At 48.5% G+C, this 17,012-nt stretch overlaps 1 protein-coding gene across 2 annotated transcripts; it reads right to left on the bottom strand.

Annotated features, from left to right (window-relative positions):
* Positions 1 to 1,358: 1,358 nt before the first annotated feature.
* On the bottom strand, positions 1,359 to 16,677 carry WDR45B (WD repeat domain 45B). 2 transcript variants are annotated; one of them, XM_083874514.1, is made up of 10 exons: positions 15,530 to 15,834; positions 11,000 to 11,074; positions 9,231 to 9,332; positions 8,523 to 8,610; positions 7,926 to 8,020; positions 6,398 to 6,588; positions 4,494 to 4,579; positions 3,743 to 3,844; positions 3,119 to 3,240; positions 1,359 to 2,860 (listed from the first exon to the last, which is right to left on the bottom strand). In XM_083874514.1, the coding sequence occupies exons 1-10, from the start codon at positions 15,594 to 15,596 to the stop codon at positions 2,754 to 2,756; spliced, it is 1,035 nt and encodes a 344-aa protein (XP_083730640.1). In that variant the 5' UTR covers positions 15,597 to 15,834; the 3' UTR covers positions 1,359 to 2,753. The 2 variants fall into 2 exon arrangements, with proteins under 2 accessions (XP_083730640.1, XP_083730641.1); XM_083874515.1 differs by lacking the exon at positions 15,530 to 15,834 and adding an exon at positions 16,439 to 16,677 and having other exon boundaries at positions 1,360 to 2,860.
* Positions 16,678 to 17,012: the final 335 nt, after the last annotated feature.

Here is a 17,012-nt window from a genome sequence, read left to right on the forward strand (position 1 = left end):
AGAAAGTGTGGTCTGAATGCTCTGAACAAACACAACCCTCGGGGAAGAAAAGAGATGGAGGCAGTGAAGTGGTGTAATTGTTACTGTGCCCGAGGCAGGCAGGGCAGTGTGACCCAACCCCAACACAGCCCTCCCGCCTGTGTCTGTGAGAACTGGTCGTGTCTCACATCTCCAACTGCACTGATTAATCTTGTATTTTCTCCTTTATTGTGACTACCTAAAGGTTCTGAAAGCAATGCTCGTATTCCACAGTTTCTGCTGGCGGGTACCTGGAATTACTGTAGAATTTAGTGCACTGACTCACTAGTTTTCCTGTCAGGATTCTGAACTGTGACACAGGTGCTGTGGAGAGACATGGCAAAATGGGGAGAGAAGGCGTTGAGTTACTTTTTAATACAAAAGAAACTGCTAATCTCTGTACTTGAAGAGCAGGTTGCTGATGGGAACACGTTGTGTTCCAGGAACAGTCGTGTCTTAGACTTTGCTTTCCTGGTGGCTGTGTGGTAGCACCAGTCCATCAGTGTTGGGTACAGGGCCCACAGTCCTCAGAGCAGCTTTCCCTTTCTCAAAAAGTGACTGACTGAGCTCTGTTCCATTTGTCTGTAGAGCTGTGCAAATGCTGGGTAACTGTAAACATCCACGGGAGGCAGAGCTGCAGCCAGTGATGCCATGAAGTGCTGGCAGAGCAACCTGGAGCCAGCTGGGAAGAGTCAATCCTGTGCTGGATTTGATCTGTAAAACAGCCGTACCTGATCACATCCATTTGTAGGTAGCACAAGAAGTCTGAGGTGTATTAGGGCATTGTAGGGTTAGTGCAGCACTAGTAGCTGCCTGCACAGGTGGGTTTTTTCATTCCTGCTGCCATGTTGGAGCAGAGGTTTAGGGAAAATTTACGCATTTAGAAGTTTAAATCTTGCCCAGAAATGTGTTTGTAGTGTCCTATCAGCTCTAGGATAACGGGTACAGGAGGGCAGGGCCTTGGGGCAGCAGCTGCTGGGGCCCAGCAGAGCTGTTGGAGCAGGGGCTGGATGGGGAAGGTCAGGAGGTTCCTGTTGCTGGATCAGCCCCCCCCTCACCCTCGGGGAGCGATCTCCAGCACTTTCCCTTCCCATCCTCCAAGAGATGACACTTCCAGGGCCTTCTCCTGCTTCCAAGCTGAGCAGCCTCAGCCCAGCAGTGGGGAAGGCTGAGGTAAGTGCTGAACAAGAACTGCTTTGCACTGGGAAGTTGGACTTGTTTTGGGACAGACAACAAGAGGGGCTCCTGAACCCTTTTCACAGTGGGTTCAGCTCCTGCCCTTCACCAGCCACCACTATTGACTCCCATGTTTATTCCCCCAGCCTGGAGCAATGGAAACCATGGCTGTGACCATCAGTGAATACAGCAAAGTTAGTCACTTTTATTTAAAAGAAATAACATATTACAAATAAGTGTGCAAAACAATTCCTGTGGTTAAATACGCATAAAAGCAACATGCAACCTTGACATCAACATGGTAAGTTAGTCCTTAGTAGGTTACATGACACTAAAAGGGACTTGTCAAAGTTAGAGTTTGCAACTGAAGTCACAGCGTGTCAGGGCTGAAGCATCTGTGAAATTAGCTTTCAGAAGAGCAAGACCTCCCTGCCCCAGTGTTTAGTGCCACAGATGCCCAACGTGGGGCTATCTCAGGTTCTGGGTTAGGAGCTTGTGCCTTAGGTCAGCAGGAAAAAGGGAACAATTTTTGGGGAAGAGTGTACAAGTCAGTGGGTTCAGTCTAACCTACCTGTCCCTGGGCCAGCAGCAAGAGTATGCGACAGCTCAAAGGAAAAAAAAAAAAAAGAAAAAAAAGAAAAAAACAAAGACAAGTTTGCAAGTTTAAAGCCATTGTAGACATGGAACTTCCTGCCACCTGGTTCAGTCTTTGTGCTGGACATGGACATGGCCTCTCCAGCCTCCCAGCTGCAGCAGTCTGGCAGCTGTCACACCAGTACCAACCGTTGGATCATGGAAGGAGTCAGCTCTCCAGCCCCAGGAGCCCTGGGTGCTTGCTGTGCTCACACAGGAGAGGGGACTTGGGTCAGCCCTTGCCCAAAGGTGCCTCCAGCTGCTTCACAGGGTTTGGCACCTGGGACAAGTAATGCTGATCCCTCACCTGAAGCAGCACGGGCAGGGCCACACCACCACCCCCACCCAGCCCCGGGCACCAGGTCAGAGGACAACAGGACTTGATCTAAGGTGTCCCTTGCTCCATATTTGTCACCTTTCCTGTTCCCTCAGCTGTGCCAGGGGAGGGGGGAGGCAGGACTCCTGGTGGAGAAAGCATGACCCAGAGTGTTCCCCCACTCCCAGCCATGCAGTGGAAATAAAGCAATGCCTAAAATCTTCTGGTTTCACATCCCTTTTCCTAAGGGCAGCCAAAGATGTGGACAGCCCCTGCAGAGCTTTCCCTGTGGCAGGCACTCTTGTTGGAGCTCCAGTCATGTCACAGTTTAGACTAAAGAGAAACCCAATAGGCACAAGCTTGTTGAAAGCCACATCTTGAAAACTTGAGTTGGTGACAGTAACCCAAAGAGATTTTAATGATGAATACTTGCAGAAATGAGAACAAACATATGTAGTCCACTACTTCAGAGCTGCTTGTGATCATGTTGAGCCAGGCTTCTCCATGAGCTCTGCTGAACTTGTGGATCAGTACTGGACACTGAGATCCTGTCCCTCAAAGGCGCAGGGGGCCGAGGCAGTGCTGTGAGCCGGGCACTCCCCTCCCTCAGTCAGAGCTTGTCGTCCGTCATTTCCAGGAACTGAGCGTACACGTCCCTTGAGCATTCCCCTTTTTGGTTGAATAAGAACTTGTAGTAGCTGCCATCTGCACATATTGCTGCAACACAAACAAGCGAGGTCAGGGGGGCTCTGCCAGAGGTGCCTTCCTGTTCTCCAGTGGGAGCTGCCCTTCAGACTGACAGAGGTGCTCTGGAGGGACCCCTGGGCCACCATCCCCATGTAGTGCCTCCCTCCCTGGGCAGTGGGAGCAGCCAGAGCTCTTGGTGACAGGGGACAGGGACACTCAGCCCTGTCTCAGCAGAGCATTCCCTCCCTCCAGGCCAGCACAGAACCTGGGGCTGCCTCCATCACTCACCTATGACAGCATTTGGCTCTGTTCCAAAGGCACAAATGCACGGAGAGCCTGAGGGAACCTGGAATTTGGAAAAACTCCATTTGGAACTGAAGTATTTGGGGAGAAAGGTGGCAGAGGCCAAACTGAAAGAGAAAACAAAGACATTAACAGGTTGGTAAGGTGTTGACCAGGGTGGATTCAGAGCTGCTGGAGTGATTGAACAAGGTGCAGAGTTCACATGATGTTTAACTGGCTTTTTATTATCTTCAAGTAAGTACCAGATAACCTGAGTAATTCTCCTTCTCAGGAAGGGAGACACTACAACTACCTTCCTGGCTTTAAGTGACTGCAAAAACTGCCAGAAGGATTGATTTTTAGTAGAGGAAAGTGTCCACAATGTATGTTCACCCTGAGGTCCACTAAAACCAACACTGACCCCCTATTGAAATGTTACAGCCCTGCAAAGGACAGCAGGAACTTGGCCATTACCAAAGTCCCAAATCTGCAGCTGCACACCAGCCCAGCAGATATATTTTTCCACCTTCAGCAGTGTAGAGATTCTGCTACTGAGTGACATGGCCAGGGTTTTAAATGCAATTCAAAGCTTGAGGACCCCCCAGGGCTTCAGAATGGCTCCATCCCTACCTTGACTGCTTATTTCTTTTTGGGTCTTCTGCAGCAAAAATGTGGACTGTGCCATGGTCACTGGAGACGCAGATGAGGGAAGCATCCTGGTTGAAGTTAATACTGCAGAGAAGACAGACAGCTGCAGGATTTCTCCTGGGACAGACAGTTCTGCTGCTGCCCCCATCCAGGGCTGCTCTGGGATGAAGAGGCAGCACTCAGGACAGGGCCTGCAGTGGCTGCAGCAGCAGCCTTGACATGGACAGTGCTGGTGTGGGGCACTGACACTGCTGGAAGGAAATGCACCAGCTCTGCTCTGAGGAGTGGGCAGAACGTGCAACTGCCACCTCACAGTGGGGACCAGGAATGGGAGTTTTCATGGGGAATGGGCAGAGGGTTTCCCTGCTCCTAGGACAGTCACACCTCTGCCCTGCACAGCAGGATGTGGGGATAAAGCTCCCCTTGCCCCCAAGCTCATCCCAGGTCCCCCTCAGCAGTGTTCAAGTGCATCAGGGCACTCCCTGGGTGTCCGTGGGAAGTTCAACCTCCCCCAGTTCCCACCTGGGCTGAGCAGAGTCAGGGCATGGCAACAGCCACAGCTCTGTCCCTGGTCCTGTAGCCTGTGCTAGGCTCCACAGAGCTCCCAGCTCCTGCCTTCCCTCCCAGCAGTGAGCCCTGGGGGAGCTGCAGAGGCCCAGGACAGCCACCTTATGCTGGTTGAGGGGCCCAGCATAGTCAGACCCACAGATGGCACAGGAGCAGCTGAACATACCAGTATATATTGGCTGCTTGTGATCCTCGACGTAGCTCCTGGATTAAATGCCCTGATGAAGTATCAAATATTCTTATGAGGGTCCCCTAGGAAAGGAATCAAGCATTGTATTAGGAAAGGCAGAAGACTGTCTTTACATGTGTGAATACATCCTAAAATTTTGTCTGACCAACATGCCCCTGCACACATGGCTGTGGTTTTCTTCTTGGTAGATTTGCAAACCTCTCTTAATTTTGGGGAAGAACACTGGTTTCCCCACACACCATCACCACAGTGTTATCTTGTCACTCAGTGACTCAGGAAGTCTCTTTTAGTCTTTTTTAGTTCAGTTCTAAGGCACTGCTGCAGCCCTGGCCCTGATTTGCAGACACTGGCAGATGCAGAGTGTGCCCAGGATCTGTGGTTCACTTCTGCCTGCACCCCTCAGTACTACTGCATTTTTCATTGCTACTGTGCAATTCTTTCCCACTAAGTATAATCAAGCTGTGCCTGGTCTTGTCTTAAAATTGGTTCAGTTGACATAACTTATAAGAATCAGTTACCACACACTCATGATGTGTATTGATCCAAATCTGAGGCACCACCCAGTCAGGTGATAGAACTCTGCACTGGGAAACTGTCCTTGAGCTGGAGAGAAGCAAGCCTGACAGCAGAGCTGCAGAACCAGCCACTGTGTGTCAAATAAAGTGATCAGCAAATCAGTGCTGCTTTCCTCTGATGAAGGCTGGGTGTACATTGTTTGCATCACCACCTGCAGCTCCTGTTACACACCTGGTTAACAGACGCAGCTCTGCAGTCACTCACCAGGAAGTAACAACCCAGCAGAGAAAGACTTGGTAAACTCAGTGGAGTTTTGATTTAAGAGACAGGCTTGAGATGTTTGCTGACTGTGCTCAGACTCTTAGTTCAGTTGGAAAATAAAAGCTGCTTGAACTTCTTCTCTATGCAAAACAAGGAATGTTTAATACAAACGCAGCAGATAATGGCTCTATTTAGCAATGGAGTTGGCAGCTTTTAGAACTCTGTTTAGAAGACATGCAGTCATTAAAGCTTAAGAGAGACTTGGGATACATTTTCTTTTTTTAAACTGTTTGAGTGACAGGCTGGGCAGTAGAACAGAGTGAAACAGAGACTCGTTGGATTAATTTGGCTTGTCCTTAAGAAACTGATTTCAGCTGAGTGGAAGAAGACAGCAAGAGCTGTGCTTGCCTCAGGGAGACGGGTCCATCTGCCTGGCATTCCCTGGGGAGACAAATGCCCTGGCAGCTCTCTCTGTGCTTCCCAGGGACAAGGCAGCTCTGTCATGTTTGCCTCTCTCTGCTCCAGCCCAGGGGATCTGCACTGCACCCTGATTTCATGTTCCTGTCTCCTCAGCCCCAGGTAACATGTGGCCACACACTCCCTGTCTGTGTGAGGGGGCAGCCTCCCTGTCCTGATCTGGAACAGGGGCCAAGCCAGAGCAGAAAAGAGCCTGCCAGTAAAACTGAACTATTTACAAGTTTTTCTTTAGCCAGTGGGCTTGGAAGGAATTCAAGCAGAAAATAATAAAGGTGAAAGAATGCAAATAAGCTTCCCCCCCACCTCTTTTTTTTTATTATTAACAGTATCTGTGGAAGAACAGATCAAAGACATGAATTACCTGGGCCAAGTTGTGTTCAAATGTCACTGAAGAATCACTGCTACAGCCAGCTAAAACAAATACTACCTCAGGCACAGCCCTTGGCTGTCAGCTGTTTGGGCATCCCAGAGGAGCAGGGAAGACAGAAAGACTGAGAGTGCACAGTTCAGTGGCAGATTTTCCCAGCAGGTATTTCTCTGTCTTTCCTCCAAAGGATGTGACTTGCTATTTTATCTCACTATCCTAGAACTCACAGTAAGTCAGAGGCAGGGGACACCACTCTTACTTTTTCTGATGCTGTTGCAATCCTTGTTCCCTGCAGGTTTAAAGCGATGCAGCTCAAGACCCCTTCATGAGCTGGGATGTCCACGGGAGGCTTCTCCGTGTTGGCCAGATCCACGATCTGCACGTGCCCAGTGTGTGTTCCAGGAAATGCAAGAAGAGAATTATTACTATTTGGACAAAGGACACACAGACCTGAAAGACAAAAAAAAAAAAATAAAAAATTGGATAATTTCCATAACCTAATCAACTTTCCAAATGTAAGTTTCTAAAATATTGATAATTTTGAGATAAGTGAACGCCCATGGAGTAAATCAGAATCTCATTTTAATGGCCAGTGCCATTACATTAATTGCTAGTCCCAAAACATCATCTGTCCATAAGTGCAGAGCACAGTTAAGCAGAGGAGCAGCATAATTTTAACTTGCTTTCATCACTTTATTTCAATGTAATCCAGCTGTGCTTATCCAGAATCTGGGTGATTTTGCAGATCAGCCCAGTCAGTCCATTACATCAAAGCTATTTTAAGAAGTTAAAAGGTCTCCTTAGCAGCTCAGGAAGGGTAAGAGTTTATCAGAGATGATATCTGAGCTTCTGCTCTATCAGTGAAACTATTATTAACTTGTGTTTGAACTTGTTTCTTACAGCACTGGCATTTTGTTTTTTTAGTAATGTTTTGTGGCCCATTTAAGGCAAATCACACCATTCCCAGGTGTTCTGCTGACGCCAAGTGAATTCCTGAAAAACCCTCCTCCTCCTGCATCCCCTGCCTGTCAGTCAGTCAGGCTGCTGGAGCTGCATCCAGGCTGGGATTCCATGACAGCAATTCCATGTTTGCTCTAGGCAGGCATGAAAACCCTCAGAGATGGGGATTCCAATCCTGTATAATCTGGGGGAGAAAACACCCTCCTGATCCAAGCTGCTTCTCTCCCCCATCCAGCACTGCCTCCACCCCTTGCTCCACGTGCAGCACTGACAAGAAGTGTTTGCTCCCCCCTTGCTGACACTCCTCCAAGGCACTGCCAGCCCTGCAGAGCCCTTCACCAGCTCCTGCTGCTGCTGCTGCCATCAGTGAATGAGCCTCAGCCCCTCCCCTTGGCTCAACAACAGCCACAGCCAGCCCTTCCATTTAAAAAGAATAGCATCAGTTTGCTCATTGGGCTCTTTTTAACAGCAGAGAAAAGTTTGCTCAACACCTCCAGCTCTATTAGGCAAGAGAAATGATGCACTTTAGTAGAGTTTGTGTTTATAATTAACCTTCCAGCAAAAATACAGGTTCTTTACAGAAGAAAGAGCACAGCTCTTATAAAAATCACAACCACAACATGAGCACAGGAAACAGCTTTTCTGGGCCAAGTATTTATAAATTCTAATAACAATTCCACAAACACAAAAGCATCTCCAAAGGACACGACTGCAGTGCAGTAAGTGTTTAATGACTTCTAAAGAACTGACTGAGGCAGCAGAAGATAAATGGCAAGTCAAGAACACACTAAACTTGCTTCCATTCTCCAGCCCACACGTACAACTACCTTTAGGGTTGTAGCAGGTTTCAAAGACGTGCAGCTGGTGAGGATTGTGTGTGAAGGTGAAAACTTTAATCATTGAGTCCAAGACAACCACAATTCTGAAACAGAGCAGAAGTTCCTGTGACACAAACATTTACTCAGACCTGCAAAGGCTTTCAACTGATTTAACAGCCACGTTCTTCCTGCCCTCCCCCACAAGAGGCTCCCAGCCTTGCAGCCACGCAATGATAAGCACTGCAAAGCACTTTTATCCAGCCCCTCCACCCACGCACACAGAGACTCCAGCTGTTCACAGCTGCTCTTGCTCCAGGGATCTGCTGGAATTTTCTTCACACTCCTCCATACCTAGAAAACCAGCAAGAGCCACAGGAGAATATCTCCCTACATTAGGGGACCAGGAAGTCTTGCAGGCTTTTCACCAAGCATATATAGCAGTATAGTTAAACTGTGGCCTGTTTACACCTAATACTCTGGCTCCAAAAGCCTGTTTCACCTGCAATTGCTGGTGTTACAGCTGGATCTTTTCCTTTTTACAAGCAGCTGTAAATGAGTAGGAGCACAAAGCCAAGCTGGGGGTCTGGACCCCTCTGCTGTACCCACCTGTCTCTTCGCAGCTTCACTGCTTTGACTTCTGTAGAAAACTCTATCTCAATGACTGTCTTCTTCTTCAGGTCATCCCAGATCATGACTAGAACAGTGCAGAGATTGCATTAGACCATCTCGGCATATTCAAAGATCCACAGCTCCCTTATAACAACTTGCAGTTCCCCAGCAGTCCCATCAAGAGGTTCATCCAATGGCTAAGCAGCTGCAGACAGGCATCCTGCTAACCAGAGGCATTGAGCCACTATGTATCAACCCCCTAATTCCCACTATAACTTGTGCAGGAAGGAGCTGGTCAACTCCAATCACAATAAAGATACATTTTTTCTAAAGAAAAGCAGCTTTTTTAGTTTCCTCTGAGGGTTTTGAAAGACTTAATGCAGCAGCTGAAAAGAGTAGTACATTTCCCTACATAGCTTGCCAGGCAGGGAGCTTCCTGCTCCTTGCAGAGCTCCCCGTGAGGAGGTCAGCAGGCCCTGGAGAGCAGTCCCTGCAGGTGGCAGCCTGTTAGCACTGCGCAGCAGTGCTGCAACTCCCTGCACCACGGTGACTAAAACCTGCTGCAGCATCCCCTTCAGCTGACCTTCAGGACGTCAGCTCACAGCCCTGGCTGCCATCAGCTCCCGGCCCTGGCTGTGGGAGTTCTCTGGGCAGTGTCACACAGGGGCCAGGCAGGTGTTTGCAGGGTCTAGCCCCCAAGCTCACCTTTGTTGGGTGGGTACTTGGGCTTTTTTCCTCCACCTACTAGTGCTAAATAGTTGCAACGGAACAGCATTTCCACATGGCCGACACCACCTTCTAGAAACTCTGCAAGACAAACGTTTTATTTTAAAATGTCAGAAGTGGTTAAATTGCCATCTAATTTTTACCACTTTTATAAGAAAAGCTCATGTTGTCCAGCACATTTCTCAGGCACCTGGGAAGAGCATCTTCCTACCCTGGCTGCCCTTAAAAACCAGGGAATGTGGATTCCTTGAAAGTTCTTCATACTGGAGGAGTAAAGCCCTGGATTTCATACAAACCTCTGTGGTTTCTTCAACAGCACTTCTGAGTGCCTTGTTTCCTTCTTGAACACTACCCCTTTCTGCACTAGATCCTCCTCTTGACTCCATTAAAGCATTTAAAGCAGGACAGCACATTCTGGTATCATCACTGTGACAAAAAGATCTACAATATCTTCAAGGGATAACCTGAAACAATTTAAGAATGTGTTCTGAATCTGTGTTAGAGCACTGAGTCATTGCTTGGATGGGAATTTCTTGGAACTCTTGGATGTAAGACAGACAAGCTGGGGTTGCAACAAGATTTGGTTTCATACTGGGTTACAGAGAAAATCAAACGGACAAGCTCCAGCTGGGAGTGTCTTGGGCAGGTTTAAACCCACACAAACAATGAGCAGCATCTCTGTGTACCTAGGCAGCCAGTTCAGTGAGAGCTCTCAGAATCCACAGGGAAAAAGCAACCTGACTCATAAGACACTTTTCACTGCAGGAGTCCTGGAAGCATCTCCATCCAGAGCTACTGGGAGCGAGAGTTTTGACAAGGAACTCCACAGGACTTCAGGCTGAATCCTGACTCTTTGAGCACACTGTCACAAGTGACAGTCCCAAGGCGTGTTGCTTATGGAAAAATTTACTGTTAAGAGCAGAAAATAATTTGTCAGCTTTGGCATGTGAACAGTGACTAAAATCCTTACAGCAGTAGCAAGCGAAAGTGTGCCTGATTTCATAGGAATTGCTACTTTAAGTACATTTTTCCTCTTATTAAATCCCTTTTCTCACCACAGGCTGCAAGTGTTGGGAAACCTGTTTAGCAGCTCACTTCCTATATTTAGTGTTAGAATGACACTGCTCAGTTTCAGTTTCCCATATTTTGGCTCAGTTTTGTTTGCTTTCTGATAAAAACTCCGCTGTTAACGCAGCTCATCTACTGACTTCTGTTAAGACACAGGAGCAGCTTTACCACATTAAGATCCTCCCAAATTTTTAAAGCATACATAGAAGGTAAGATTTAGAGCATTAGAGGTCTGAGTTCTCAGTGCTCTTGCAGACAATACTCTTTAGTATGAGAGATGTTACATTGAGATCTTGAGGAAAAAGCCTTTTACTGCCACACTGGATCATCCAGATCAGCACACAAGAACAGAACAACTTCTGATGGCTGTGGGGAGCGACTCCTCCTGCTCATAAATACTCAGGAACCCCCTCTCCTACTCAGGCTACAAACATCAGCAACAGCAAACACAACTCTGCCAGAAGCTGAGACAAATTCCTCATCAGCAAATTGTGCAAATTAACAGCATGGAGACTTTTGACCAGGCAATGGCACGAGTGAGAGTCCCTGTGGGACCAGTGGGAGCAACCTTTCCTCAGGCTTTATCCAAAAGTGAAAGCCGAGCAAGAATCAGTCAGGAAAAATTGAGAAGGCTGAGCTTCCAACACAGAGCAGCATGGTGTAGTAAGTAAGTGTTTTACCTTGTTTCTCTTTTTCTTTGAGTGGATCGGCATTATAAACTCGGAATCCATTTTCCATTCCACATGCAAAGCATCCTGTGGTAAAAAGCACACATATATACACATATACACTAATTGCCAGATACACTCAAGAAGGAAGCAAGAGCCAAAGGGTTAGGAAAGCATTACTCAATAACTGCACGGTTACACTCAAGCTGAAGAGCACTCAGAGGCTCTGCTAGTGATGGATGGCAAGTGAAAATCTTCCAGAGAAGTTGTCCTCTATGCTGGCCTGGTGCAAACATTTTGGTATTGGTTTTAGGCAGGTAAGAAAACAACAAAAGGAAAGGAAACCAATTCCCAACCCACCTGGACCATGTGCCATGCACTAAAGTGCAGGAAAACAGCGTTATAATGTTTATGGTCCAACAGTTATGAAGGGAACTCCCTCCTTTCTTCATAAATCCAAATTCACCTCATTACTATGATTCTGCTGTTGATGTTTCCAGAGCACATTGCTCATCAAACAGCTTTTCCAACTGTGCTAACAAGAGCTGACTGCTGTACCATGCCAAAAATTATATGCCAGTAGTTGAAGTCTAACCAAGGACATAAGCAGAAGCCAGATTAAAACTCTCTGGAAAATAATTGTAGTTATTTTTTCATATGGAAGTGTGTATATACTTCTTTAGTGAAATCCATTAAACTGCCAGTCCCTCATCCTGCTCTTGCCCTACTAACAGGTGAACAGAGGCACTGGTACAAAGAAATGTCACTGTGAAGTCAGAGCAATGACAAGTCACCAGGAAGCTGCTGCCACTGGCTGATGGCAGGTTGGCTGCTCACAATTTTTGTGTATTGTACCAAAAATCCAGTTAAAGATTTCTGAGGTACTGGAACATAAGTTCCAGTTACTCTGATTCTATTCTTATGCACTGCAACAATTTGAGCCCCTCAAATAAAAGCTGAGGAGCTCTGTCTAAACACAACACTTCCCAAAACCTGATACTCCAACAATCACAGGGCATGTGGGGGAAGAAAACAAAACACAAAAACCTATGCCCTTAACCCAAAAGACTCACAGGTTAAACTTCACCCTGTCCAAGATATTGTGATAAATTAAGTGCCCAAAGTTCTTGTTTACACACAAACACACACACAAAGTGACTAATGTGAATGTAATAACTGTAGCAGGATTAGCGACCCTATTGCAAGAGGCTTTGATATGAACCCTGTTCACTTTCTGTCCTCCCCTCCCAGCACTGGTTTGCTCTGGTGCCGTGACCTCGCAGCACTGGGACAGCCAGGGAGCAAACTGCAATGGAAACCTTCCCCTCCACATACAGCACTGCTGTACAGGATCAGAACTGATCCATAGAATTATTTTCCAGCAACAGCTTTCTAATCCCATACTGTATTTGCAGGAAAGTCAAAGGGAAGGGATGCTGAAGCTATCCCATAGTAAGAAAGCGCTGTTGGGTTTGAGTTGTGCTGATCCCAGCAGCTCCTGACAACCCAAATGGAGCATTCCTGATGCAATCAAACACACACTTTACACTTCCTGCAGCGCCACTACAGCTTTCTGCAGGACCAACCTCATGAGTAAGATGTGGGCTGCTTTAATGCCTTGGGAATATCCACATTTTTAACTGAAGACATCACACCAGAACATGGGGATGTGAGTAACAGTGAAATTTCCCCATGTGGTCGATCACTACCCACAGGGATAGGAAGCTCCCAGGCACAGCAACCCCTGAGTCAAACAAGAGAAAAAAACCAACAGGAAAATTCCTCTTCCTCCTTCAGTTCCAGGTTACAGGAGCAGCTTTGAAATTGGTGATTCTCATCTGACTGATTTCTGCTACCAGTGGAATCACAAATTTGATGGCTACAGCTTGTAAGCCCTTCCATGTGAGAGTGCTGGAAGGGACTGACAGAGGAGGGAACAACACTTCCTTAGGTTCACTTCCTTCCATGAGAAGTGCACCCCTCTTTTCAGGAAGAGACATATGAGCTGAAAAGCCACCAACAAAAGATAAGTCAGATACTTTTTTTAAAAATTGTAATGGTTACAGAATTATTGCCCTGACCCACAGTCATGCTTCTTCCTACAGTAAAAGTGTTTTTTGCCACCAGTGCCAGTGAGGTCAGAGTGAGTTTTATTCCTCCAAATCTGCAGAAAAAGGAAGGGTTAGATTAATGACCAGCCTAAAAGATGCCACAGGCCAAAGGGGACATGCTGGCACAGAGAAACCTGCAGGCTCCAGGGCTGAGGTCCTGCACTGGCAGCAGTGGAATCCAGGGAAGCGATGGTGTCCAGCAGTTTCTGCATAAATGCTGTGTAAAGCCAAGAGCAGAGGACCCTACCAACACTGTGGGATCCTACAATGCATTCCAGCCCACTGGAGAAGGGTAAATACAGAATTCAAGGGTTTCCACACCAAAACAAACCCACACCTCAGCTTTCAAACCAGCTTTGGGCTGCAACAGTGACAAAAGAGAAATCTGTCAGCAATTTACAGGTATAGCCATTTATTATAAAGCTTTATCTCTTCATTTTTGAAAAGCACTTTAGTGTCCTTCTCAAAGCATTAGGAAGGGATCTGAAATCAAGAAATTAAGAAGCTAAAATCAGAATATTCTGATTGCAAACAACTGACACCTTCCATTTTCTTGTGTTACATTGTTTCTTTGTTTTTTAATTTAAAGCCTAAAAGTAGCAAAGGCACCTGATCTAAAACCAGCATTACTCAAGTCAGAGCAATGGAGGCCCAGAGTAGAACAACCACAGCTGCTTTATCACTTGCCAGTCAGGGAGATTCAGCCCCACAGAGACTTCTGCAGTGATTCCTCCAGTTCCCTCATCCTTATGGGATCGGCCAGCCTTAAATTACTAAGAAATCAGGTTATTGTGACAGTACATGCAGACACCCACACCTGTGAGCTCCAGCACTCCAGTGACTCACGCTCTATTCCCGGCAGAAGCAGGAAGCAGCAGGGAGCTTTCCCTCTTTCCCTCCTCTCTGCTCTCCTCAGGTGACCAAACACCACCTGCCCTTCAGCACTTTACAAGAGCCCTAAATTCATAAAAGGCCACTGTTATCTGCAGTGCAGCGTCATCACTCCCAACAGGAACAGCTCCAGGAGCTGCCAGACAGAAGCCAATTGTGCTTCTCCTTCATGCTTTTTGTCATCACTCAATTGCCTGGCCAGGTGAGGTAGGATGGGACACAAATACTGCCAGCTCACAGACTCCCAAGACAAAGTCCTTAAGGTGCTTTGGATGTGATATTGTTCAGAGAAGGGGTTTATCTTGCATTTATTGCTGGAGAACTTACAGAAGCCTTTGCAACAAACAAGTTTTACACTAAAATGATGATCTGAAGGCATTTTGCACTAAACCAGAAACTTTTCTTCTTACACAGCTCTACAGGCCAAACATCAAACATCATTGCTCCATTACAGACCCCACAAATCTGAAATTAAGCTCATCCTCAAACATCTTTTTTCATCTCCATTGCAGAGGCAACATGAAAATAAATGCAGAGCTGCTGAGAAGCAAACTATTCTATTCTTTTCAAGTCTGTGGGATAGCAGGAAGAGCTGCCAAGCTGCTCTCGCCTCATTACCTGCTCCATGTGCCATTGCCAAGATGTCATCAAGGTGTTTGACTAAAACCAACAGAATAATTCGTGTTTACACACGACTTCAACAGCTCAGCAACAGGTACATGAGCTGCAGTCCACAACGACAGAGGCTGCAAGAGTGTCTTAAGCAAGAATATGACTTGTTAAGGCAAGAGGATGTTACAAAATGATGAGCTTCTACTCCTTATTCCATAAAAATGGCACTTACTCATAAGGCCGGTGCTATTTTTGTATTGCCAAAGCAAGATGAGGCACATGCACTCCCTTTCTGGAGGAGGCCTTCAACAACAGGAAAAGATAAGCCAAGGATGCACAGGGAGCTCTTGTATCAGTGTTTGCCTCCCACTGTGATTAGTAGTCTTAACCACAAATTTTAAGACACAAGTCAGGTAAAAAGAAAGAAAAAAAAAAAAAAAGCAGTTACCCCACTCATTTTGACTGTGGAGTACTTACACTGAGAAAGGGCTGAACTGTGGGCAGTTCCCAAAGAAGCCCCTGAAGCACAGGCTTTGAGGAGCCTGATGGACCTACACAAGGTGAGCAGCCAAACGCAGCAACCCACTATCCTGGTCCTGCTTCTTCTCCTCTCCCTCCTTCCACCCATTGAACTCTCCGGCGCGCTGGGCGCACACACGCCCGCACCAGTGCTACAACAAGGTAAGAACCACTAAACCCTGCCGCTGCCAACAGCCTTCCCGGCTCCTTCCAGCAGCCGCAGCCGCCGCCGCCACATCTCGGCCATCCCCTAAGGCAGCAGCAGCAGCAGCCTCGGGACGCAAGCGGGACCCGCAGTGACGGGTCCGGAGCCGCGGCAGCCCCAGGCCCAGCCCAGCCCAGCCCAGCCCGGGCGCTGCACCGCCGCCCCTCCGCGGCACCACCCGGCTCCCCGGGCCCGCAGCCTCACCGTGGTCCTGGTTGAAGCCGGCGTAGAGCAGCCCGTTGCCGTGCGGGTTGGCCGGGAGCAGGTTCATGGCTCCGGCTCGGCCCCTTCGCCCCCGCCCCTCACACCATGGCGGCGCCCGCCCGCCTCAGCCCCGCCGCGGGAGCCCGAACCGAGCCGGGCCCGCCCGAGTCGGGTCCAGTCCAGCGAGCCCGCCGGAGCCGAGGCGGACCGAGCCCGGCCGCGTTGCGTCGAGCCGAACCCGCCCGAGCCGGGCTGAGCGCAGCCGAGTCCCGCCGGGCCGAGGCACACAGGCCGCCGGCTGCTTCCGGCCCCGCCAGGCACCCTGCCGAGCGCAGAGCGCATCCAGCCGCCGGCGGGAAGAGTGCAGAGTAGTCGAGCGCCGAGGGAATGGCGGCGGGAGCGCCGGGCATGGAGCGGGACCGACCGCCGGGAGTGACCGGGACAAACCGGGACCGACCGCCGGGAGTGACCGAGACTGACCGCCCGGACTGAGCGGGACAAACCGCGACTGACCACCGGGCCGCAGGGGAGGATGGGTGCCCCGGGCCCTTCCCAGCTCCAAATGACTATTTGGTAAAAGCTTTCACATCAAACTAGTAAAACACAGGAGCTGCGGTTGGAACACGCTAAAATAGGGATCCCTTGACTTTACAAACCCCAAACCAACCCCCAAACCCAACCACCACCACCACAAATACGTCTTGAAAATGTGGAAGTTCCCGGGACTCAAGGCCCTGAGCGCCCAAACTGGACTTAGATAATAATTTTACTTCAAGCAAGATGATGGACCCGACAGCGTGGTGAGGCCCTTCCAACCCGGATTAGTCCATGGCTGTACCATGAACTGGAGCCCAGACTGTGTGTGCTCACACCAACACCGGCTATTCCCCATCCCTCCTGTGTGTTCACCTCCTTTCCCGTGCTCGCTCTGTGCCTTCCACTGCTGTCACAGCTCGGATTTGTGACCGGCTCTGTTGGGAGGTGACCTCAGCTGTTCAGTGCACAACAGCTGAGTGCAGCCCCGGAGCTCTGCACACACCAGCTGCTGCTCTAGTACTGACTGTTTGGGTACTCATTAGAATAGAATAGTCACATTGCATCTTTATGAGATTTTGTTTCCTCAGGCAGCCAAGAGACTGGTAATGTGAAATAACAAACCCTTCTTTGCTTTTTATTTTAAAGCTTCTCCAACTAGGGCCTCAGGCTTTGCTTAATCCGTGTGGGATTGCTGCAAGTGTTACCAGGAGCGAGGAGTGCTGCTCCAGCCTCTCCTCACCTTGTGTTTATCGTGGCTGGCAGGAGGAACAGAGACTCTGGCCTTGGGGACGGGCACACATCCGCGGGAATGCTCCCTCCAGCCAGGCATTCCTCCTGCATATCACAGGAAGGGACCAGACTGGTCATTGAGGAGGCCAAAGGTGTAATTTAGAAGAAATAAACCACCGTAGCCGTGTGCATGGGACAGAACCGCTGATCCTGCACC

Source organism: Zosterops lateralis (genome assembly GCF_965231275.1).
Source record: "Zosterops lateralis genome assembly, chromosome: 18".
NCBI lineage: Eukaryota > Metazoa > Chordata > Aves > Passeriformes > Zosteropidae > Zosterops > Zosterops lateralis.